Consider the following 26,613-nt stretch of genomic DNA (forward strand, 5'->3'; position numbering starts at 1 on the left):
CTGCACATCCAAACTAGATATCAAAACCACTTCCCCAAAAGAGACCAGGGCAGGTTGGTTTGTTTTTATTTTTAAACAGTGACTTGGGAATGATATATTCTTAGATTCATTTTGATCAAAACTTACTGAAATCCAGTCTCTCTCCAGGATATGAAACCTAAGTCACATGTGTCCCTTTTAAACCTAGACCCTCTCTCCTCTAGCTCCAATCTTTCAACCCTTTATTTCATGATGGTAGTGGCCACAGAACCCCCAAGAAAAGATCACCCCAAAATTAGATCACCTCTGACAGTGATCAGCTTTTGTTTATAACTGCAGCTCCCTAACCTTTAAACATTTCCTAGCGTCCATGCTGTGCCCCTTTGTCTCTGCCCTTGATTTATGACAGTCAGATGAATTAGTAGACTGCTGTTATTAAAAGCAACAGTCTCTGGAAAAAAACATTAGAAAGTCAGTGACAGGTCCAGTAAATAACACTGCCGTCCTTGGCATTTCTGCTGACTTGGTGGAATGAACTCTAAAGCATCCATCCCCATCTGACCTGAGCTCACCTCCTCTCGGTGAGTCTACCAGAGGGCTTACTCCAGTTCTCGTGGAAGCTGAGCGCAGGTATATGGCCATCTTGCTTCCTTCTTCTGGTCCACGTGAGTGTTTGCTGTCTCTTCTCTACCTTGTTTCTCCAGCTGTAAATGAACTCTGCCTATTCTTAACGGAAACCCTCCCTGGCATTGTGTGTTTCTGGGAAGCGCATGATTTCAGGGAATGGGCAGGGAAGAGTGAAACCAAAACTATCAGCGTTGCCTGCAGAGACCTGGTACCCTTCTCTGAGTGAGAGTAGCGTCATGAAACTGGGAGTTGGCCCCCCTTTGACTGGAAATGGCTGCAGGCACTTGGCCTCAAAATTAAAGTCCCTGAATGTTTGCTAATTGAATGTGCATGATCCTTGCTCAAATATTTGCCATTCACCCACATTCATTCCCATGTATGCACACACACACACGTGTGTGATATTTGAGTTAGAACTAGAAGATAACGGGATATGTATACCATTCTTGATTTAGGATGAGGTTTTTGCTTCGGTTAATTCCAGAGTCTTAACCTCAGCAGGCATGAGAGCTTTCATCTGGCAGAGAGAGATCCAGTGTTTAATGCATTTGGTTGCTGGGGCATGTATGCCAGCCTTCTCTGATATTTACTTGATTTTTAAAAATCCATTTTGTTCTCTCTTGTTTCCTCTCTATTTCAGCCTAGTAACAGAAGGCCAGGCAAGACTGCACCACTGCTCAACACCCTGCGGCAAGATCCCTGCTCTTAGGTGCTGGGCATAGGGAGGGGTAATCAGGGTAAGGATGGAGAGGGAGGGTGTCAAGGGGCTCAAGAGGAGTATTTGGAAGAGCAACAGTGTTGTAGTGAGGTCGTTTCTTTTTCACATATAGGTGAATTTTAAAAAGTATAAGTAAAGGGGAAATTAATTTTTAAGATATAACTGTGATTGGAAGGTGTGGATAGAAATAGGGAGATACGGTATTATTCCTAAGAAATCAGGTTCTCTTTTATTCTGGACTGGTGACATTTTTAAAAGCCAATGCCCTAAGACCTCAGCTTTTAACTCAGAACCTCATGGGTTGTCAGCCCAAGATTGCAGGAAACCGAGCTGTTGTCCTATGGCTTGAAACAGGGAGTTTGACAACTGACCCTGATTTCCTGTACCATAAGATAAAAAAATCATCTCCATATTTGAGAGACTTATCGGGTATATTCTCAGGGAGGGCAACTCAGCAAATCAAGTTTACAGGAGTCATGGGGAGAGGAGGGCAGGCTGGTCTTATTCTCTTCTGACTTACCACTGATTTACCAGTCTACCTGTTCTCATGAGTAAGCTCTCAGCAGATACCCAGGACTCGCCATAATCCTATGCTCATGCTTCTTCCATCCACGGTGTGTAAAGGGGCCATTTTTAATAAATAAGCCAGTGTCCTAAGCAATATCCAAAGATTGTCCATTCCATCCTCAAATTCTGTGACTGAGATCACTCAACAGCACTGCGATGTCTTATTTTCAATGAGGTGCCTTTTTTAACTGACCAAATGCTGCCTTGTTTGGCCCCTAAATCAATAAAGTGTGTTAAAAGATTGTATCCCCTGTTGTGGAATTTTTTTGAGGGCATCTGGGCTAGAAAAATGGTTGTGAACTCTGGACCTGGCTTAGAAGCCCTTTCTTGTGGTTACTAGAGGCCTTGTGTTAGGGAGGTATGGCAAATGTATGTTTATGAGATAAACTAAACCTTCATCCTCTTGACCTTCAGCTCATATGCAGATTTTTCTTAAGCCCAGGGACAAGGCAGCTACGCCTAGTGCAGACACCACTGTGCTGAGGATTTGGAGGACCTAGGACAAATCCCAGCCAATCATTCGCTCTTCTTCTGTCTTCTCATCTGAAATGCCACCTTCTCAGACTCATTAGTGCAAAATGAGATTTATAAGGACAAGCCTTTTGCTTGGTGCCTAGCACACAACAGATAAATGTTAGTTGAATCAGAATATGCATGTTAAAATAGCTGCTTTCTATTGGGCTGAACGACGTTTGTCCCCAGCCTAGAAAACTAGTGCTTCTAATCCTTGAACCAGATATTTGGCTGCCTTTTCAGTTGCCTCTTTAATACCCTTGCTTGCTTCTTTGTCCTACTTTAATCCTTTTCCTCCCTAGCTTAAATCATTTGTCTAATTTGAAGCCCTCATGTTCTTTGGAAATGATGCCTTTGCCAGTGGGATTTCTGAGAAATAACTTCTGTGCCTGAAACCAGAGAGAGCTGGGCTTGATGTGCCACCATTCTTTTTCAGGCATTCTCGTTGCTGGGAAAGGCAGATGAGTACTAGCATATTAAATCCTGCTCCCTGAAATAGCCCCTCCCTCCTCTGTTTTGTCATTTTTCAGGTATCAATGTGACTTCTTTTCTCTGATCCTTTTCTCTGAGCTATTTAAATACCATGTGAAAATTTTCTTCCTTTCCTTGGTCACCATGTAACCAAACTGGAAGGAAATTTGTGTCAACCCAGCCTGGGAAGCAGCATGCTATCATTGAAAAGAATAAACTGAAAGAAGACTGGGTGAGCTCTTATTCATTCACTTTTCTTTTTTCATCTGCAAACTGAGATTGGATTAAATAAGAGCATACCATTTCCAGAGGACTGCAAGTTGAGCCAGGTGCTGTGCAAAGGCTTTATACTCATGACTTCATTTAATCTCTTGAGGAAACCTGTACAGCCAGAACTGTCATTATCCTATTTTTCAGGTAAGGAAACCAGACTTAGAGAGGTGAAGTACCATTCCTAAGGTCACAGATAAGAGACAGAGTCGGAACTCAAATGCAGTGTCCCACACCAGAGTCCATCCCCTTGGTCTTATTGCTGAAGTGATTTAGTGATTTGCACAGCTCCATGGCTCTGCCACCATGAAACCTCTGGCAAGTTATCTCATGAGTAAAATTGAAATGATCCTTACGTCTCAGGTGTGCTGACAGCACTGGTAATCAAAATACTCCTATGTGGGCAGGCCACGTGGCTCAGCAGGCAGAGTTCTCACCTGCCATGCCACAGACCTGGGTTTGATTCCCGGTGCCTGCCCCCCTACACACACACAGAAAATATTCTGTGAATTAGGGCTCCCATCCACAGTTGACATGTTCGGTAAATGATGGTAGGATTCAAAGAGAAAATACAGGCATTGGTGGGAGCCACTGTCTTTCTGACTTTCAGAAACCAGCTGAAGGTTTCTTAACTCTTGGTAATGTATCCTAAGAGAATGACTAAGTATGTGCAGAAAGATACAGCCACAGCATTTTGTATAACAGTGTAAGAATTGGAAACAACTTACATTTCCAGCAATAGGAGTTAGGTTGATTCGTTCACAGGATAGAATAGTATGCAATCATGAAATACCTTAAATCATTTTAAGGCATGGAAAAAAACAGGTTTTCCTTTTGTTGAGAAACAAAGATTATAAAACAATACTGAATGAATCTGTTTTTTTTTTAATTTTGAAACAATTGTACATTTGCAAAAGAAAAAGTTCCGAAGATAGTACAGAGAGTTCCCATATGCACTTCACCTAGTTTCCCCTGATGTTAACTTCTTACATAACTATGACATTTGTCAAAACTAAGAGATTAACATTCGTACATTATTATTAACTGAACTTCCAGCTTTATTTGGTTTTCACCAGTTTTTTTCACTAATGTCCTTTTTTCTATTCCAGGATCCAATCCAATATGCCACATTGCCTTCAGCATTTTTCTTCTTAAAAAGTTGCTATAAGTATAACTTCACAGCCACTAAAATGGCTATTATTTTTAAAAACAAAATAAATGTTTGTGAAGATATACAGAAATAGGAACCCTCGAGCATTTTTGGTGGGAATGTAAAATGGTACACCTATTGCAGGAAACAGTTTGCAGTTCCTCAGAAAGTTAAGTATAGGATTACCATATGACCCTGCAATGCCACTTTTAGGTATATACCCAAAAAAAGTTGAAAGCAGGGACTTAAATAGATATTTGTACACCAGTGTTCTTAGCAGCATTATTCACAGCAGCCAAAAGACAGATATAACTCAAACATCTATCAGTAGATGAGTGGATAAATAAATGTAAATACATGCAATGGAATATTATTCTGCCTTAAAAAGGAATGAAATTCTGGTACATGCCATTACATGAAAGGTTCATCCTTGAAAACATCATGCTGAGTGAAATAAACCAGATGCAAAAGGACAGATACTGCATGATCTCACTTATATGAAATAACTAGAATATGCAAATTTATGGAGACAGTAGATTACAGGCTACAGGGGCTGAGGTGGAGGTGGGGAATAGGGAGTTAGTTATTAATGGGTACAGAGATTCTGTTTGGGGTGATGGAAAAGTCTGGTAATTGTTGGTGGTAATGGTAGCACAATATTGTGAGTGTAATTAATACCACTGAATAGTATGCTTTTTTAAAAAGTTCATATGCATTGAAAAGCATCTGGAAGATCATACACAAAAATATTAGCTAATTATAGCTTAAGTGGTAGAATTAAGGGAGTACAAAAAATATTTGTCTTCCAATTTTTCTATGTCTAACATGTCACTTTTTTTAAAAAAGAATAATGCCTTTAGGCTGAGCTCACGTCCTCTGTGATTCCTTCTACTACAGCTGCCCTTTGTTGTGATTCTTCACTTGTCTGTCCTCTTTAGACTGAGCTCAAAAGGAGGAGTCATGTCTGCTTCATCCCTCTTTCCCTATCACATAACACAAGGCCAGGCATGGAAGAAGGCACTGATAAAGTCTATTTGAATGAATGAGTAAAGTCAGAAAGATTTATTGCTACCAACTCTCAAAGATTAACTAGTCCTAGTACCTTTTTTCAGCTCAGGGAAATCCCAGGCTTATGTTTCCCCAGTTTAATGGTACCAGCAGGACAGCACCAGTTTTTCAAGTTTGCAGCTTAAGTCTCAAGGCCCACTCTCATACTCATCACTGAATGAGTCACTGTGTCTAGAGCATAGAATATTTCAATTGGCCAAACCTCTAGCCAAGGTGTAGAAATAGTCCTATGTGAGCTGCATTGAATAAGAGCAGGGGAGCAGTGGCTTTCTAAAGAAAAGTCAGGATGCCACTATCCAGAGGATCTTCAGGGATGCTTAGCAGGTTGAATAACAGCCTCACTGCATTATCAGATCCTGCCCCATAGCAGGTATTTTAATTTCTGGTTCTTTCCACCAGATTGTAAACTCTGAGAAAGGCAGGATCACATCAGTGCTCTTCATTGCTAAACCCCTAGCACCTAACAGTGCTTGACATGTAGCAGGGGCCTAATCAACATAAATAAATACATCTCGTCGAAATAAATGACATCATTTAACTAGATGGAGTTTGAATCAAGATGCTTTTAGTTGCAAATAACAGAAAACCAATAAAGGAAATTTGTTGGTTCATATAACTGAAAAATCTAGCAGGGACCTGACATGATATGATCAGGACTCCATTTCTCTGCTGGTCTCCTAGCTCTACTCCTCAGTGTCATCCTCAGGCTGCCTTCTCTCGTGGTAGCAGATGGCTGCAGAAGTTTCAGACCTAGATATGCACTGCACGCTATCTGAAGCAAGAGAAAATCTGTATCCCAAAATTCTCAGCAAAAGTCTTGAGATTCCTAATGGGCTGAATAAGGTCACATACCCACTCAGGAATCAGCCTTTAGGGGCAGGAGTTGTTTTTTTGGCTTATCCTAGATCCTGTGCCTTGCCTTTAAAATGGGGGTAGAAAGGGCATAAAATCAGCTCCCCTTAAAGCACATGGATTCCTAATAGGAACGGACACTTTGGAAAAGGGGAAAGCAGTCTCGATCCATGGCAGGGTGATCAATGGGAATTCAGCTTGGTGAATATACTGTGTAGCATAGCAAGGACTGTAGGAGCTAAGAGAATAAGACAATGAGTGCAAGTTGATTCAGTCAAAGAAGGAAAGCTTCATGGAGGAAGAGGAGCAGGAGGAGGAGGTACTGAGCCAAACCTTAAAGGAGATAAAAGATATGGGGGGAAGGGGCTATAGGAGGAGAGAAAGGAAAAGACATCTGTTCTAGTTTGCTAGCTGCTGAAATGCAATATACCAGAAACGGAATGGCTTTTAACAAGGGGAATTTAATGAGTTGCTAGTTTACAGTTGTAAGGCTGAGAAAATGTTCCAGTTGAAACAAGTCTATAGAAATGTCCAATCAAAGGCATCCAGGGAAAGATACCTTGGTTCAAGAAGGCTGATGAAGTTCAGGGTTTCTCTCTCAGCTGGAAGGGCACATGGTGAACACAGCATCATCTGCTAGCTTTCTCTCCTGGCTTCCAGTTTCATGAAACTCCCGGGAGGTGTTTTCCTTCTTCATCTCCAAAGGTCACTGGCTTGTGGACTCTGCTTCGTGGTGCTGCAGCATTCTCTGCTCTCTCTGAATCTCTCTGAATCTCTCATTCTCTTTTTATAGGACTTCAGAAACTAATCAAGACCCACTCAAATGGGTGGAGACATGTCATCCCCTAATCCAGTTTAACAACCATTCTTAACTAAATCACATCAACCAGGGAGATGATCTCATTACAGTTTCAAATATACAGTATTGAATGGAGATTATTCTAACTTTAAGAAATGGGATTTATATTAAAACATGGCTTTTCTTAGGGGGCATACTTCATTTCAAACCAGCACAACATCTCATGTGTTGTGGACTTCATTTATCCCAACAAACCCTCACAAAAATCTGTGAGATTGGTTGTACTGTCATCCCATTTTACAGATGAGGAACCGAAACTCAGAGGTCACACAGTAAGTGCTAAAGCTGGATCTTGAGCCATGATGCTGGTGAGGTTGTCCAGGAAGTTTGTGCCCTAGTGAGTTGGGTGGCCTGACCTCAGAGGTCATCGTAGATGGTGAAGAATGGGAAAACAGATTCCAGGATCTCATCTCCCTGCATTTCTTCCTGCTGTCCTCTCTACCTAGAATTCCCTCTCCACACCCCACCCCACACTACCCCCATCCAAATCCTCCCTCTTCATAACCCATTACAGATTTTGTGAGCTCCTCACAGGAACTGTGCACTTCATCTCTGAATCCTTAAGGCATGAAACTGCTCCCTTTCAGTTACCATAATAACCTCCTCCTCCGAGGACTGGGGGGATTCAGTGTTTGAGCCCTTAGAGATTTACCTGATCTAATCCTCTCACTTTTCAGGAGAAGACACTGAGGCCTAGAGAGGTTGGTACTTGCTTAAAGGAGCAGAGTTCAGTCTAGAACCCAGAATTCTGAGCTCCAAAAATGATGTGGCTAGAAGAAGATTGTTGGCTCTAGAGCCAGGTTCACTGAGCTCAAATCCCGACTCCTTTGTGCCCTGAGTGTGTAACATTGGGCGAGTCACTTCAACTCTCTGACCTTCATTTCTCTCAACTGTTACTGGGGTTGTAATGGTATCTACTTCCCAGGGCTGCCATGATAAATAAATTAGTTAATCAGGATAGAGCTCCCAGCATAGAACCTAGCACATGGAGGAATCAGGAATTGAAGGATTTGTTATCGAAGTTGTGGCATGTGAGACTTGGTTCAGCTCTGCTCCATAGGGCCTGCAAGATCCTCTCCCTTTTCCATAGCCCATTCTAAACTCCTTCCCTTTGGAGCAGCTGAGAAAAAGAAGAAGTCATTGCAACCTTGGGATGGGGGTGGGCCGTTGTTCTTCCTTCAGGTGCTGGCATGGGCTGATGCTACTCCCTTGTAGGTAACGGCTCCCAGCTCTGCTGCCCCACAGGCCAGAAGCCTGAACAGATCTGGAACTTGAAATTGGACTAAACTCACAGCCTGCAGCAGCAGCAGTGCAATTCCTCACATGCCCCAGGTTAGACCCAGAGAGCAGCGGGAGTAATGGAGAGCAAATGCCCAGAATGAGGGCCCCTTTGAGAGACGTGAGCACTTTGTCTCTTCCTGGAGTATGGAGTGCTTCTAGGGCCAGAGAACATAGTTGCAGGACTGTTCCTCCCTTAGCCAAACCAAGCCCTCCCCTTTAAAGAGTCCCCACCCAGCCCCTGCAACTTGTTCGCATGAGCCCCTATCCACAGGTCAGTAGCACCTAGACTGGAGTTGAGATCCTGGCTCCTCCTCTCCCTAACGGAGAAATTGTGGACAAGTCTCTTCACTTCTCTGAGCTTCTGCTTTCTCCCCCGTACAATGGGGATAATGGTATTGATACCAATCAAAAGTAGGGGGTTCTCTCCCTGATGCTGTCAGATGACCAATTCCTGAGACACTGGGGTTTCGAAGAGTGAAACTGTTCATTGCTAAGCATGAAGTAGATCACAAAAAAATCTCTCTTCCAGAACTGTAGTAACCCTGATAGTTTTATAGTATCAAAGATGGGCAGGCAGAATAAGAATGAGGGACTTTAATCCTGTATAGCTTAATGTAATACCTGGATACATCCCAGAATATATTAAGCAGATAATCAAAAGGTATTGGCAAAGTCCCTTGAGAAATGGGAGGAAAAATATGTAACTATTAAATTTTACCATCAGGGAATCCCTTACTGTGCCAAACTTTAGGGACCCCCAAATCAATAGGCCATGCCCTTGATCTTGAGGGTTACTCTTGTGGAGCTTATGTAGGTAGTAGAGAAGCTTAGCTTACCTATAGGTATACCTAAGAGTTACTTCTGGATGACCTCTTATGTTGCTCAGATGTGCCCTCACTCTCTCTAAGCCCAGCTCTGTAAATGAAATCATTGCCCTCTTCCTTATGTGGGACCTGACATTCAGAGGTGAAGGTCTCCCTAGTAGCATGGGAGGTGACTCCCAGGAATGAGTCTGACCCTGGCACTGTGGGATTGACAATGCCACCCTGACCAAACAGGAGAAAAGAAGTGTAACTAATAAAGTATCAGTGGCTGAGAGAGTTCAAATCAAGTCGAGAGGCTAATCTGGAGGTCACTCTTAATGCAAGCTTCAGTTAAACATTGCTACCTATCATAATTTGCCAAATCCCAATCAAAACCATTCCAGCCAATCCTAGAGAACACCTAAGGTAGTATATAATATTCTACAAAGGTTCCATGCACTAAGGTAACTTTCTAGAAACCTACAGACGGGTCCCTGGTCCAGATATGCCCTGAAACCTATAGGGCCCAGCCTCTCTAGAACATCAGCTAGTTCCAACTCCCTACCCCATATTATTAACAGCCCTTTCCAACATGAAAAAGTTAGAATAGCCATAGAATAGCCCTAAAAAGAGGGATAGAAAGATCAAAGGTGATGGTGGAGTCATACAGAGAAGGTAGGGTTTAACAAACGAATATGAATGCTTAATCATTAAATTGATATATCTTTTAGTCTCCATATCTTAGAGCAGCTGGAAGTAACCACCTAAAATGGTGGAATTGTAACCCATACCAAACTCTGAAATCTGTTCTACAACTAATTGTGCTGAGCTTTAAAATTTATTACTTTTTTGTATATATGTTATTTTTCACACACACAAAAAATGTCTATTGTGGTGGTAAAAAAATTTATTTCTTCTAGCCTCCTATGTTCTGGAGCAGCTAGAAGGAAAAATCTGAGAGGATGATATAGTAGCTCATGCCAAACTCAGACCTGTCCTGTAACTACTTGTTGTAGAGTGCTTTGAAAACTATTGCTTTTCTTTCTTTGCTTTGTATATATGTTATATTATACAATTTAAAAAGTTAAAAGAAAAAAAAAGATGGGCAGCTTTTAGGATAATGAGTACAATGGCTCGAGATGACAAACAGAAATGATCTAATTATTGAGCATGCACAGATTATTAAATGCTTAGACACAGAACGTAGGTAAGAAAATGGCAGTCTTTAATATGGTGATGGGTGTGATTTTAGTATAATGAGATATAGGTCACTGACAGGTTAAAGTTTAAGCCACTGTATGTCAGGCAGGCCAATTTTGGTTAGATCCAGCTTCAATTATCAAGATAACTTTGGACTTGAGGTGGGTTCGTTCTGGACTAACTCAAATTCCTTCATTAGTAAACATTAGGAGCTGTCTTTTGTGATCATAAGACTCTAAATTTGAAAAACAGGATAATGGGGTACAAGTGGGGCCAGTCACAAGATTTTTACAATCATATGATAAAAGCTATATAGTTATACAGTCATTATCAAAAATCAAGACGGTTGGGCCACGGTTTAGTAATTTCAGGTACTTCCTACTGGCTATTCTAACATGCTAGAAATCAAGGAAGAATATATTCAGTAATCATAATTATTTGTTAATTTTTAATTTCTTGGTTACAGTGTCTTCTTCAAGAAGTAAATGGAATCCTGTAAGTGAAAGTGTTGCATTCTAGGTCTGCACATAGTAGGTGCTCAATAAATGTTACTTCTCTCTCCTCTCAGCCATACCATTGCCAGGGCAGCTGGGGTCAGAACCAGGTACAATTCCTTTGTAACTATGCCAAGCTCTGACCTTAACCATCTGAAGCCATGCCTCCCCTCTTCCTCAGATGGACTTCTAAAGCCTGGGCTTGGTCCTGTTCAGCCCCGATAGGTGGCCTTGAATCTGTCACTCACATTCTGAGTCTTAGCTCTTCATCTACAAAATAGATACCACATTTACTCATTCAACAAATTATTTTTTTTATTTTTAATGCAATTTTATTGAGATATATTCACAGACCATATAATCCAAAGTATACAATCATTGACTCACAAAATCATCACATAGTTGTGCATTTATCACCACAGTCAATTTTAGGACATTTTCATTACACACAAAAAAAGAAAACTCAAAACATCCCATACCCCTTGTGCCAGTTTGAAAGTGTTGTGTACCCCGGAAAAGCCATGTTCTTTAAACCTCATTCAGTATTGTTGCATGGGATCTTTTTGGTTAAGTTGTTTTATGGAGATGTGGAACACCCAATTGTGGGTGGACCTTTTGATTAGGTGGTTTCCATGGAGATGTGTCTCTACCCATTCAAAGTGGGGTCTCTTACTGAAGTCCTTTCAGAGGGAACCATTTTGGAAAAAAACTTCAGAGCAAACAGAGTCCACACAGGGAGAGAGATTTGGAGATGCAGAGAGAAAGCATTCCCAGGGAAATTGTTTGAAGGAGCCATTAGAGAACGCTAGCAGACACCAGCCATGTCTTCTTCCCAGCTAACAGAGGTGTTCTGGATGGCTTTAGCCTTTCTTGAGTCAAGGTAACCTCTTGTTGGTACCTTAATTTGGACATTTTCATGGCCTTAGAAACTGTAAACTTGCAATTTAATAAATTCCCTTTTTAAGAGCCATTCTGTTTCTGGTATATTGCATTTCAGCAGCATTAGCAAACTAAAATACCCCTTATTGCCCCTATTATTTTTTTTAAGTTTTATTCACAAACTTTACAATCCATCCTAAGTGTACAATCAGTGGCTGTTGGTATAATCACATAGTCCTGCCCACAAATGGGTGTGTCGCATCTCCGTGGAACCAACCTAATCAAAAGATCCCACCCACAAAATTAGATTAGAATTAAAAGAACATGGCTTTTCAGAAGTACATAACAGTTTCAAACTAGCACACCTAGTAACAGGATTGCTAGATGTGATGGTTAGGTTCTGGTGTCAACTTGGCCAAGTGATGATGCCCAGTCGTCTGGTCAGGCAAGCAATGGCATGACCATTTTTGCAAGGATACTTCATGGCTGATTGATAAACGGGAAGACTGGTATATTAAATCATCAGTCAGTTGATTGCATCTGTGGCTGATTATATCTGCCATCAACTAAGGCATGTCTCTCACCAATGAGATAATCCAGGCAGTTGAAGGTTTTTAAGGACAGAGAGACTTTCTCACTGGCCAGCGAGCCTCTCCTGTGAAGTTCAACCAGACTCTTCATCGGAGCTGCCAGCTTCACAGCATGCCCTACAAATTTTGGATTCTTTCATTCCCACAGTTGCGTGAAACACCTTTATAAATCTCATATTTAGAGATAGCTCCTATTGGTTCAGTTTTCTAGAGAATCCTGAGGAATATACTAGATAATATGGCAATTCTATACTTAACTTCCTAAGGAACTACCACATTGCCCACCAGAGGGGCTCCACAATTCTACTTCCCTATCAACAGTGAATACGCCACATCTCCATCACTTATAGTTTTTTGTTTATTTTTTTTTAAGTTTTATTCACATACTATACAATCCATCCTAATTATACAATCAGTGACTCCTGGTATAATCACAAAGTTATGCACTGACCACCACAATCTATATGAGAACATAACATTTCTTCTGAAATGAAAGAAGGGAAAAAAAAATTCCATACCTCTCTCCTCTCCCTTACGCCCCCCCCCCCCTTTACATTTAGCTTTGGTATATTGGCTTTGTTACAATTAACGAATTGTTAACTATGTTAACTATAGACCTTAGTTTGCATTAATTGTATTTTTTCCATATACCATCCCATTTTTAACACCTCATAATAATGACATACATTTTTTCTCATTCATGTAAAAACTTTCTTATATTTGTACAATTAACCACCATCATTGTTCACTCTAGGTTTCACTAAGTTATACAATCCCAGTTTCTACCACTCACACTTTGAGTCTCAGCTCCTTATCTTCACAATAGACACCACATTTACTGATTCAATGAATTTACTCTTGCCTTGTCTGTACCAGAAACAAAGATGAAGGAGACACGATGCCTTCTCTCAGGGAGCTCCCAGTCTAACAGGAGAGACAGGTATAAAATCAGAAGCACTCATGGAGGACAATGTGATCAACTTAGCTCATATGGGTCAGGAAAGACCTAAGAGTAGAGGACATCTGAGCTACACCTTGAAGGATGAGTAGGAGTTTGCCAGGCAGCCACTGTGGGCAGTTTTTGAAAGACTCATATAACCTGGGTTGAATAAATGTGTCTTATAAATTGGGCTGCCTTTTCCTGCTACCTTGGTACCTGAGCCCACATTGCTTCTGTGGGCAGTAATGCCCTGGAATGCCCTGGAAACCTCTCTCTAGGCCAAGAGTCCCTAGAATAGGGGCACGGAAGTTCAGGCTCACTGGTCTGGCACACAAGGCCTGTCCAGCTTTGTCTCCCCCTCATATTTCACATTCTAGAAATACAGAACCATTTAGAGTTCCCTAAATTTATCACCATGCTATTTCTCCTCCCTGAGTGCCCTTCCTCTCCTCAACCACCTGGCAGCCTCCAGTTCATCTCCTGGAAACATGATTAGACCCACATGCTGCTTACGCTGCCTCAGCAACTTTTTAGTTGTAAGTATATGGGCTCATCCTGCCTCCCCAAGTGAGTGGGCTCCTGCAGGGACAAAGCATGGGTCTCTGTCCCCTCTCTTTCCCTAATGCTTAGCTCAAGGACTGACCCAGAATATGCATCCCTGAATGGATGGTTGAGAATCATCCACTCCTTCAGCAAATATTGAGTTTCTGCCTCAGACCTCGCTCTGCTAGCCAGGCGCAGGGGATACAAGGTGCACAGTACACAATCCAGCCCTTAGAGAACTTATGGTCCAGGGAGAAACACACACACAACAATTAATTGCAAAGTGGGTTGAGACATGCTGGGATAAAAGGATGTTTGGAGGCTGATGGGGACACAGAGGAGGCAGCAACTACTTTGGGCAGACTGGGAAAAGCTTACAAAAAATCAACATCTAAACCAAGCCTTGAAAGTTGAGGAGTAATTTGCTGGGTGGTTGTGCCAGTTTGAAACAACTATGTACCCCAGAAAAGCCATGTTCTATTAATCCTGATTCAATATTGTAGGGTGGAGCCTTTAGATTGTTTCCGTAGAGACTGACCCACTCATTTGTGGGTGTGGCCTTTTGATTAGATAGAAATGTGACTCCACCCACTCAAGGTGGCTCTTGATTAGTTTACTGGAATCCTTTAAAAGGATGTCTGCAGAGCTGACAGAGATGCAGACATTTGAAGATGTTTGGCGTGCCAACAGATGGAGCAGATGCCTAGACATGGATATTTGGAGATGCAGAACCCAGCAGACATTTCCATCTGCCTTTCCCTGAAATGCTAAGCAAGCCAGAACCCAGAGTTGTGTCCAGAGGAGCTAAGTTAAGGCCCACACACTCTTAGAGAGGAAGCCACTGGAATCAGAAGCTGGAAGCAATGAAACTGGGAACAAAAACTAGCAAATGCCGGCCATGTGCCTTCCCATGTGGCAGTAATTCACCTTACTTGAGTCAAGGTATCTTTCACTGCATGTCTTAGTTTGGACATTGTGCTGATTTGAAAGGATGTATGTACCCTAGAAAAGCCATGTTTAATTCTAATCCCATTTTGTAAAGGCAGCCATTTTCCATTTCTTCTAATTCCTATTCAGTATGTATGTTTGAAACTGTAATTAGATCATCTCCCTGGAGATGTGACTTAAGGAGTCACATCTTGATATAATCTTGAGGTGATCTTGAGTGATCAAGAGTGGTTAAAATAGATTAGGTGGAGATGTGTCTCCGCCCATTTGGGTGGGTCTTGATTAGTTTACTGGAATCCTATAAAAGAAGAAACATTTTGGAGATTTAGAGATTCAGAGAGAGCAGAACAGAATGACATAGCCACAAGAAGCAGAGTCCACCAGCCAGCAAACTTTGAAGATGAAGAAGGAAAAGGCCTGCTAGGGAGCTTTCAGGAAACAGGAAGCCAGGAGAGGAAACTAGCAGATGATGCCATATTCACCACGTGCCTCTCCAGTTGAGAGAAAAACCCTGACCATGTTCACCATGTGCCTTTCCACTTGACAGAGAAACCCTGAACTTCATCGGCCTTCTTGAACCAAGGTATCTTTCCCTGGATGCCTTTGATTGGACATTTCTATAGACTTGTTTTCACTGGGACATTTTCTCGGCCTTAGAACTGTAAACTAGCAACTTATTAAATTCCCCTTTTTGAAAGCCATTCCGTTTCTGGTATATTGCATTCAGCAGCTAGCAAATTAGAACAGATTTTATTTTTCTTTTTAAATTAATTTTTAAATTTTTTTAAAAAATATAACAACAAACTCAAGCATTCTTATGATCATTCCATTCTACATACATAGTCAGTAATTCACAATATCATCACATAGTTGCATATTCATCATCATGATCATTTCTTAGAACATTTGCAGTAGTTCAGAAAAAGAAATAAAAAGATAATAGAAAAAAAATTCACACATACCAGACCCCTTACCCCTCCCTTTCATTGATCACTAGCATTTCAATATAAATTTATTTTAACATTTTTACCCCCATTATTTATTTTTATTCCATATGTTTTACTCGTTTGTTGATAAGGTAGATAAAAGGAGCATCAGACACAAGGTTTTCACAATCATGCAGTCACATTGTGAAAGCTATATCATTAAACAATCATTTTCAAGAAACATGGCTATTGGAACACAGCTCTACATTTTCAGGCAGTTCTCTTCGGCCTCTCCATTATATCTTGAGTAACAAGGTGATATCTATTTAATGTATAAGAATAACCTCCAGGATAACCTCTCGAATCTGTTTGGAATCTCTCAGCCATTGACACTTTATTTTGTCTCATTTCACCCTTCCCCCTTTGGTCAAGAAGATTTTCTCAAGCCCTTGATGCTGAGTCTCAGCTCATTCTATGATTTCTGTGCCACGTTGCCAGGAAGGTTCGCACCCCTGGGAGTCATGTCCCACTTAGACAGGGGGAGGGCAGTGAGTTTGCTTATTGTGTTGGCTGGAGAGAGAGGTCACATCTGAGCAACAAAAGAGGTTCTCCTGAGGGTGACTCTTAGGCCTAAATTTAAGTAGGCTTGATCTATCCTTCGTGGGGTTAAGTTTTATATGAACAAACTCCAAGATTAGAGGCTCAGCCTATTGCTTTGGTTGTCCCCACTGCCTGTGAGAATATCAATAATTCAACTTGGGGAAGTTGAGTTTTTCCCTTTTCTCACCATTTCCTAAAGGAGACTTTGCAAATATTTTTTTATTCACTGTTCAAATCACTCTAGGATTTATCGGGGCATCACTCTGGACAAACCAACAAAATCTCATGCCCTACTCAAGGTTCATGTACTTATGGCGTTCAATTAAGCTGTCTACATAAGTTATATTAGGAAATGCCCTAGTCAAAATATAAATTATGTACCAAATAAACATTTTTTGCTTTAGTCTCACACATAAGTTAACATTTTAAAATATTAATTACAATCTATTTTCAACAATGTGCAGTAATGACATTCCTTTATTTTTCCTCATGCAGAAACATAAAACAGACATTTTTAAGGGTTTAGAACTGTATACTTGCAACTTAATAAATCCCCTTTATAAAAGCTGATCTATTTCTGGTATGTTGCATTCCAGCAGCCTTCGCAAACTAAAACAGTGGAGAAGGAAGGAAAGACTATAGCAGAGGATGTGGCACGTACAAGACATGGAGGCATAAAAAAGCACAGCATGACCCAGTGTTCTAGTTTGCTAGCTGCTGGAATGCAATATACCAGAAACGGAATGGCTTTTAAAAGAGGAACTTAATAAATTGCTAGTTTACCATTCTAAGGCCGAGAAAATGTCCCAATTACAACAAGTCTATAGAAATGTCCAATCAAAGGCATCCAGGGAAAGATACCTTGGTTCAGCAAGGCCGATGAAATGAGGTTCAGGGGGTTTCTTTCTCAAGTGAGACGGCACATGGCGAACACAGTCAGGGTTCCTCTCTCATCTGAAATGGCACATGGTGAGCACGGTGTCATCTGCTAGCCTCTTCTCCTGACTTCCAGTTTCATGAAGCTCCCCAGAGGCATTTTCCTTCTTCATCTCCGAAGGTTGCTGGTTCATGGACTCTCTGCTTTGTGGTGCTGCAGCATTCTCTGCTCTCTCCGAATCTCTGCATTCTCCAAAATGTTTCCCTATAGGACTCCAGAAAGTTCTCAAAACCCAACCACATGGATGGAGACATGTCATCACCTAATCCAGCTTAACAACCACTCTTGATTAAATCACATCTCCAGGGATTAATCATACAGTACTGAATAGGAATTGGAAGAAATGGCTGCCTTTACAAAATGGGATTAGGATAAAAACATGGCTTTTCTAGGGGACATACACTCTTTCAAACCAGCACACTCCACCCTCTGGACCCTAAAAAAAAGATGTTTTCCCCATATACAAAATACATTCATTCCATAACAATATCAGAGAATCTTAATCCATTTCAGTAACATTACAAATACAATACAAGGTTAAAACCAGTACAAATTCTCAAAGTTAATTACAAGCATGGTCTGTTCTAAGGCAAAATTATCCTCTGTCTCTGGACCTTTGAAAATTCATAACAAGTTATTTGCTGCCAACATACAAAGGAGGAACAGTCAAGGGATACATATACACATCTCCATAGGGAGGAAGGAACACAGGGGTCACCAGACCCATACAGTTTCGAAAACCTACAGGGCAAAGTCCATTGGATTTCAAAGTCTGAGAATCATTTATCCTTGAGACTTCTGAAAGCAGCAGGCCCACCCTTCCCAAGGGTCTACACAGAGGCCTGCCTCTCTCCAAATGCAACCTTGCAGGATATTGGGGAGACCACCTTTTTCTTGGCTCCACCCTCTCGAAGCATTGGGGCCACACCCAGACTCTCTGCCGTCTCCGGGGCACATTCTCAACCCCTCCATGTGTGGTATCCAGGCTGTCCCCAACCCTCAAGGAATGTGCTTCACCCTCTCCAAGGCCTGAGGTGGCATGACTCTTCCACTGCAATGAGGTGGAAGGCCCATCCTCTGCCTTTGGGGCAAACTCACCCTCTCCACATGCTTAGGTGGGTCGGCTGTCCTGGCCCTAGGTTTTGACTCCAGACCCCAGCCTCAATGGTTTTGCCTCTGAAGTTATTTTTCCTCCAATGTGTCCCTTATCTGAAACTCCCAGTCCAGACTGGCAGAAGCTCTGTTTATATGGGTCCCACAGCACTCTTGTTGACTTTCTATGCAGTAGACTTGGATTGTACCCATCAGACATAAGGAGCTTCCACAAATCCTTCCTGGATAACGCCATGTAGAATCCTGGCTTTCTCTGAAATGGCTGACTGGTTCCACATTTGGTCAAGTCCTCATGTGGGGCACTGTTCTCTGGGGTATCCCTTTCAGGAAGCCCAGAATTCTCCAGAACATCAACTTCTGGTTTCTTTGTACCCAAGAGTTTAGTTCTCAGCTTATCTCTTTCCTGTTACATTCCACTATAAGCTGTGAGGAGAAACCAGGTTGCATTTTCATGATTTAATTTGGAGATCTCTTCTACTAAATATCCAAGTTCATGGCTTTTAAAATCTGCCTTCCAACCAAAGCCACTAGTTAATTTTGCCAGATTATCTACTATTTTAAAACAAGGATCACCTTCCTTCCAGTCTATAACACACACCTCACTTCTATCTAATGAAGTGTCTTTAGAGTCCACATTTCTACCAACAGTCTCTTCAAAGCATTCTTGGCCTTCTCTATCAAGCATCTCACAACTCTTCCAGAATCTTCCCCTTATCCATTTAAAAAGCCATTCCAACATGCTTGGTTTTTGCAAACCACAGCAGTAGCACCCCACTCCTGGTACCAAAATCTGCTCTTGTTTGCTAGTTGCTGGAATGCAATATACCAGAAACAGAATGGCTTTTAAAAGGGGAATTTAATGAGTTGCTAGTTTACCGTTCTAAGGCCGAGAAAATGTCCCAATTACAACAAGTCTATAGAAATGTCCAATCAAAGGCATCCAGGGAAAGATACCTTGGTTCAGCAAGGCCGATGAAATGAGGTTCAGGGGGTTTCTTTCTCAAGTGAGACGGCACATGGCGAACACAGTCAGGGTTCCTCTCTCATCTGAAATGGCACATGGTGAGCACGGTGTCATCTGCTAGCCTCTTCTCCTGGCTTCCAGTTTCATGAAGCTCCCCAGAGGCATTTTCCTTCTTCATCTCCGAAGGTTGCTGGCTCATGGACTCTCTGCTTTGTGGTGCTGCAGCATTCTCTGCTCTCTCCGAATCTCCTCATTCTCCAAAATGTTTCCTCTTTTATAGGACTCCAGAAACTTCTCAAGACCCACCCACATTGGTGGAGACATGTCATCACCTAATCCAGCTTAACAACCACTCTTGATTAAATCACATCTTTAGGGAGATGATCTGATTACAGTTTCAAACATACAGTACTGACTAGGGATTGGAAGAAATGGCTGCCTTTACAAAATGGGATTAGAATTAAAACATGGCTTTTCCAGGGGACATACATCCTTTCAAACCAGCACACCCAGGGATGGTTCCTAGTCTGTAGGAATGGAAAGGAGCTGAGAGATGAGGCTAGGAAAGTGGCAGGGGATAAGGAAGTATGAATCTTAACCCATCACTCTAGAAATTTGGACACATTTTATAACTAGAATTGAGTCAGTTTGTGTTTTAACATGAAGAGAAAAGTAGGGATGAAGAGGCCAGTGAGAAGGTCCCTGGGTTTGGGCCACTTACTTGTAAAAACAATAGTTACACTTATTCAATGATTACTTTATATAGGCCCTGTTCTAAGTACCTTATACATATTAACTGATTTAATTCTCCTATGACGCAGTGAGACAGGTATTACTATTATCTCCATTTTAAATATACAGAAACCAAGGCATAAAGAAGTTAAATAACTTTCATAAAGTCCCAAACTGGTGAAGGTGGAGCATGGACTTGCATCCTGGCTGCCATACCCCAGAGTCTATGCATTTATATATTGAGCTATGTGGTCTTTCATCATCATGATAGTAACAATAATGAAGTTAACAAACTTCATGACGGTCTCTACTTGGTGCCCTTCAAACTGTTACCTTGGGTTTAATCAGGTTGGCAAAGAGAATGCTGTCTGGCTGGGAGGCCACCCCAGAGCCCTCAGCCCAGTGGAGACACTGCTTCAAGCCTTGCTGTGTCTGAGCTGTCCAGTGGGAAGTGGCCTGGCAGCCTCCCCAAATTGCTGACAGTGACCTTTGGCAGGAGCAGCTCTAGCCTCATGCTGTGGTTGGCTAAGAGCCCAGCCGGAGGGACTGAGCCAGTGCAGAATGAGCAGCTTCAGGCTTGGACCCCTGGGGCCTCCAGAACTTTGGCTTAATGCCTGGACACTGTTCCAGGATGCTACAACCCAGAGCTCGGGGACCAAGCCTCAGGACCATGGGTTCTGGGCCCAGCTTGGTCACTAATGTGCTTTGGGACCTTCGGCAAATCCGTACCCTTTAATGGGCCTCGATTTCTTGGAGTGTGAATAAATAAGATTGCCCCATCCCTCACCTTCCTCCCACACATCACATACAACAGGCTAGGCTTGAGGGATACCATAAAGCAGTCTTTCCTGCCAGGAAACCTGGGCCCCAGGGATCTTAGGAATTCTCCTTGATGCCAGCACATGGCCACAGAGAGAAGCTGAACTGGTCCCTGCCCTCAGGTAGCTAGCTCCCAGGGAGTTGGGAGGGAAGGGACCAGGAAAACCAGCAATTCACGTCACAGCGTAGTAGGTACTGTTCTACAGAGAGAGAAGATACCCAAGAGGCTCAAAGGGAAAGCAACTAACTCTGTCTGGCTTGGAAGGCTTCCTAGTAGAGAGAACATGGAACTAAATTGTGGCTTGCATTTTCCAGGAAGAGAAGATGGAAGGGGTAGGGGTGCGGGGAGTAGAGGACAGCCTGTGTAAAGGCCTGGGGGCAGAAAGGACAGGGTCTGTTGAGGAAAGGGTAAGGTCCATATGGCAGATGGCAGGGAGAAGAATGTATGTGAATGCAAAGACATGAAACAAAAGGGACAGGCGGGAGGCAGCAAGGGGCTGAATTGAGCACCAAATTCTCCAGCTGCAGGGTAAAAAGAGCAGAGCCCATATACTGGCCTCACAGCTTGGCTTATGCTACCTCCTTCCTTTGCAGAAGGCCGGCAGCAATCCTGTGTCCTGTTCTGGATGCTCCCTTCCCTCCTCTGTCTTCTGGGTTTCTTCAGCAGCACTGTGAGAGGGCAGAGATTTAAATAATTAATCAGGAAATCCAAAACCAGTTATTGAGCACTTATGGGTGAGGTCCCACAACAGCATCTGGGGAACAAGCCAGGCATGATTCCTGCTGGGTACCCACAGTTCTGGCTGAATTCTCCAGAGAAGGAGAACCAATAAGGTATGTGTGTGGTGTGTATGAGTGCATATATATTTTTAAATATGTAATGACTATTTTATAAAATATAATATATTAATATGATATATAATATATTTATATTAACTAAAGACATTTATTGTAAGGAATTGGCTTATGCAATTGTAGCAAGTCCAATTTCATAGGAGAGGCCAGAAGCTGGAAATTCCAGTAAGAGTGACATTGAAGTCTTGGGTCTGAATTCCTTAGACTGGAAACTCAGGAAGGAGGGTAGGGTATAGTCTGAAGGCAGAATACCTTTTCTTCCAAGAGCCCTCAGTTCTTTATGTTTAAGGTCTCCTACTGATTAAATGAACCCTGTCTACATTATTGATGGCAATCCCCTTTACTGAAAGGCAACTGATTATAGAGGCTAATCCCACTTCCACAGCAACATCTAGACCAGAATTTGACCAAACAACTGGACACTATAACTTCACCAAGTTGACGCATAAAATTAACCATCATAGATACTGAAGACATGACCACAGCAATAGTTTGGAAAAATACAGGTAGCTGGAGAATGATATAACAAAGAGCTGAACTCACTAGGCAAGGGAAGATATCCCTCAGGAAGTGATGTTGCAGTTAAACCCTGAAGATGCAGAGGAATCAGCTTTCCCAAGCAGCAGGTGAAAAAACTTTCCCAATCAAGTCCAAGATGCAATGTCCAAGGTGATCTGGCCACTAAGAGGGATCTGAGGCCAAAATTCTGGTCCATCTGACTTCAGGTTCATTGCCTCACAGTTCCCTCTGATCAGTATTCTTTCCCCATCATTCAAATGTCAACAGCAGAGAGTTCCATATTTTTTATCTTGCTGGATCCTCTGTGAGGTAAGGCCCACTATCCCCATTCAGAGGCAGACTGAATTCTAGGAAGTCCAAGTGACTCAGCCACATCCACACAGCAAATCAGAACCAGGACAGGGCTCATGATCTCTGATGAGATCATGGAGGAAAATCTGTCTGTCTTTTCCAGCTTGGTCTTGGGCCAGGTCATTCCTGGGATCAGGGAAGACTCAGAAAAGGATATCTTAGAGTTGGGTCCTGAAGAATGAGTTGGAGTTTACCAGGTGTACAAAAGAGAAGACGTATTTTAAGGGAAGGAACAGCTTGTGCAAAGACATGTAGTCTGGAAAGGGAATGTGTCCAGCTAGAGGATCCAGTCAGTGATGGGAAAATAAGTCTTGGCAAGGCAAGCTCAGACAGGGCAGGGCAGAGAGGAGCCTTGAAACGCTCATTTAAAAAAAAAAAATGATTGGGGCGCCGCCCTCCCCCACCCCGCGGCCTAGGCCTCTGCCTCCGGGCACGCGCCTGTGGGGCGCCCAGGCGGGGAACGCCGCCCCGGGTGACGACTGCTCCTGTGGCGCCGCGAGGCGCTGTGGCACCCGGGCCGCCCCGGCACCCCGCGCGCGGCGCCGCCGCCGAGCCGAGCCCGCGCTCGCACGATGCCCGCTGCAGGAGCCGGTGGGCTTGGGGGCGCTCGGGTGGGCGAGGGCGGCTCCGGGACCGGGAGGGCGATCGGGCTCGGACGAGGAGTGCCGGAGGTAATGGTTTATCATTCTTCATGTATGGATTGAATCCTGATTGTAACTGTAGGATGGTAGATTCCACTGAAGAATGGCCAACAGCAAAATGGAAATGAAAGAGAATGCTAAACCCAAGATACTATGGAAAATGAATTCAACCAGTGAACCCTTATCTATTACTGGTGTAAAAGCCAATTGCTTGAAGAAATTCACCATTCCCAAGATCAGAAGGACAGCTGGTAAAGTTTATTTGTCACCTTGTTGCACCAATACTAGAGAGTATAGTTTCATACACGATACTCTTAACCAGTGCCGTCTTGATGTAAGTTCGGATTTACGGTCATCATGGCGGTTTGGGGATACAAAACTGGTTCATAATGAGGATCTGGAAAAAAAATTTACTACTAAGAGATTCTCTTTGGAAAAGTGAAGAAAATTGAGCCTTCTGTGGATAAAAACAAAGTTTCTTTGGCTCCTTCTCCTAACTTTGATTGCCATATGTCGAGAAGTATACCTTCTCTAAAAGATAACATTGAGCTACAAGCTTACAGTTCAGCAGTATACTTCTATGAATACAATATTCTTTCAAAGCCAGTAGATAAACCTAGGCAGTGTCTTCCATATGCAATAGTAACAGCAAAATTTGTTGGTCAAAAAGTAGATAATGGGCACCTTGCAACATCTTTGAAATCCCTCTCAACAGGATTTCCTGGTTCATATGAAAGATGTCACAAAAATCAACAAAGAAAAGGCATTGTTCAAGAATCCAAGGAGTACAAAATCTGATCTCTAAAATGAAAACGACATGGGGCCAAGTTCATCTGACAATTTGAAAAGAAACCATGTATCTCCAAAAAACACTGAAATGCAAAGATCACAACCTGGTTTACTATTACCTTTAAGGAACCTAAAATGCGATTGCATGTCAAAGTCAGAAAGCGAAATAGACTTAACTACTGTTTCATCAGACATTTCAGAAGACTTCATTGGGCAATAGGGAAATTTAAATAGCGTGAAGAAAAGAAATGTGATTTTTGGTGCTGCTAGAAGTGATGATAAAGATTGTGTTTCTTGTGCTATTTGTGACCAAAAAAGTATAGATGGCACATTTAAAAAAGACGATGAGATACCTTCACAAAAGTTTCTTAAAAATCCCCCAGATCCTGCACAGAATTCTTGTCCTTCAAACATAGAACCAGGAACTGATGGTACTTGTCTGCCTAATACATCAGTGCTCTCAAAGCCCATTTTATGTTTTGTGAGTGATGTCCATACTGGTCTAGACATGAATGACCCTGTCTTTGAACTTCAAGGTAACAAAATATTAGATTCACCTATTAAAAATTCTGCATGCACCAATTCTCCAGAACTCTTGTCTATCCAAAACAAAATTCCTGCTCTTCAAATAAACAAAACACAGCCTGCAAACACTGAGTCAAAGGAAAAATACATGAAGGATACATTGAATCCCAGTACTATGTCTATTGGAGCATCTGAAAATATAACCCTTAATGTGTCTCAAACAACAGAGCACTCTTTTTCTGAACAACAGAATAATGAAAATTCAAAAGTCCTAACTGAGAATTCTGTTGCATATTGGAATGAACTTCCGCAGTCTGCATATACCCCAATATATAACTCTTCTGAACAGTCATTTGGAAATTCCTATCCTTATTATGCCTGGTGTGTTTATCATTACAGCAGCAGCAATGGCAATTTTATTACCCAGACATACCATGAGATAACCTCCTATGATGCACAGCCACCTCCTTCTGGGATGTTGACTGCAGTTGCAAGCACTGTCCAAAACACATATACTAATCTTTTTTATTCTCAATATTTTGGTTGCACTGCTGGGGAACCACAAGCAAATGACTTTGTGCCAGTGAATGGGTATATTCAATCTCAGATACCTATTTCTTACAATTTTCAGCAGTCAATTTTTCCACAGTATCTTTCTTATCAACCTTTACAACAAGCTGCATACCCTTATCCACCTAATCCAGATGTGCTGCCAGAAGTTCCCTGGACTTATGCTCCGTGGCAACAAGAGCCCTTTCAGCCAGGACATTGAAAATAGTCTTCTGCCTACTGAAATAAAGGAAATTTAACAAGAAAAAAAAATGATTATTTTGTTCTGTTTTCTGTAAGTAACAGGAATTCTAAAGCAGGAGAGTGGTACTCATGCTAGGAATTATTTCCAATTTTTATGGATTTCAAAATGGAGGCTCAGCGTGAGAAAGCAAATTGCCCAAGGCCTCATAGCTAGAAAGTGGTAGAGCTGGGATTTGAACTCAGGCATGGCTACCACAGCTACTGGGCAGAGAGATCCAGAACTCTCCTTCTCCAGCCTGGACTCCAGGGCTGGGCCAGCTGGAGAGAAGCAGCCAGTCAGCAGCCAGGTTAGGCTGTGAGCCAGTTGGCTAATTCAGCAGGGCTGGGGGAAGGAGCTCAGTTGGTTAATCCAGCAGGGCCTGGGGAAGGAGCTACTCAGTAGTCTCTTGGTTTGAGATGAGACTTAATGGACCTTCACAAAGGGTTTTACACCCTCTTGGGAGGAAAGGTGAGGACAAGAGGATTGTGGCATAAAGAAACTGACCTGGCAGGAGCCATTGGCAGGAGCAAGACCTCTCCGCTCCTTGGTCGGGCACCAGACAGATGTGCCTCTGCCTCTCTTCTCTACCAGTTCCCTGGCCTGGAAAGTCAATTGCTATCAAGCTTCTTGGAACTGGGAAAGCCCTCAATCTTTTTCAAGTAGATTCCAGACCAGAGAAGGGAAGAGCTTCCACATGATCACTCAGCCTATCTAGTTCTCTTCAACCCATGTTCAGGGTCTTATTAAGTTCTGTGTAGGAGCTTGTTTTGGTTCACTAATGCTGCCAAAATGCAATATACTGGAAAGGGTTGGCTTTTACAATGGGGATTTATTAACTTTTACAACTTACAGTTCTTAGGCTGTGAAAATGAGCGAATCAAGATATCAAGAGACAATGCTTTCTCCCTGAAGACTGGCTACTAGTGATCTTGGACTCCTTTGTCACACTCAGGGCACATGGCATGTCTCCTGGTCTTTTAAATTCTGGCTGCTCCCCTGTGGCAATATTTCTATGTGAGATATTCACTCTCAGCTTCTCTGGATTTTCTTTCTCTGCTTCTCTGTGTCTTTTTTCTCTGCCTTCCCTCTTTCCTCATCCTTATACAAAGGACTCCAGTTAGGGGATTAAGACCCACCTTAAATGAAGTGGGCCACATCTCAAGGTAAGATCCTACTCACCTGCCACACCCACAATAAGTTTACACCCACAGGATTGGATTATCTTTAAGAACATGATCTTAATTGGGGTACAAGGCTTAAAATGTAAAGGGACTGAAGAGGCGAGTCCAGGAGTGTG

General features: G+C 42.4%; 1 protein-coding gene across 1 annotated transcript in view; it reads left to right on the forward strand.

Moving 5' to 3' along the window:
* AK2 (adenylate kinase 2) overlaps nt 1-2,137 on the forward strand; it is a 43,060-nt gene extending 40,923 nt beyond the window's left edge. Inside the window, exon 7 of the mRNA XM_077150419.1 lies at nt 1,247-2,137. Coding sequence (XP_077006534.1) covers nt 1,247-1,251 — 5 coding nt within the window. The 3' untranslated portion in view covers nt 1,252-2,137. The remainder of the gene's footprint in view (nt 1-1,246) is intronic.
* The last annotated feature ends 24,476 nt before the right edge of the window (nt 2,138-26,613 follow it).

Source organism: Tamandua tetradactyla, chromosome 2 (assembly GCF_023851605.1).
Source record: "Tamandua tetradactyla isolate mTamTet1 chromosome 2, mTamTet1.pri, whole genome shotgun sequence".
In the NCBI taxonomy this organism is placed as follows: domain Eukaryota; kingdom Metazoa; phylum Chordata; class Mammalia; order Pilosa; family Myrmecophagidae; genus Tamandua; species Tamandua tetradactyla.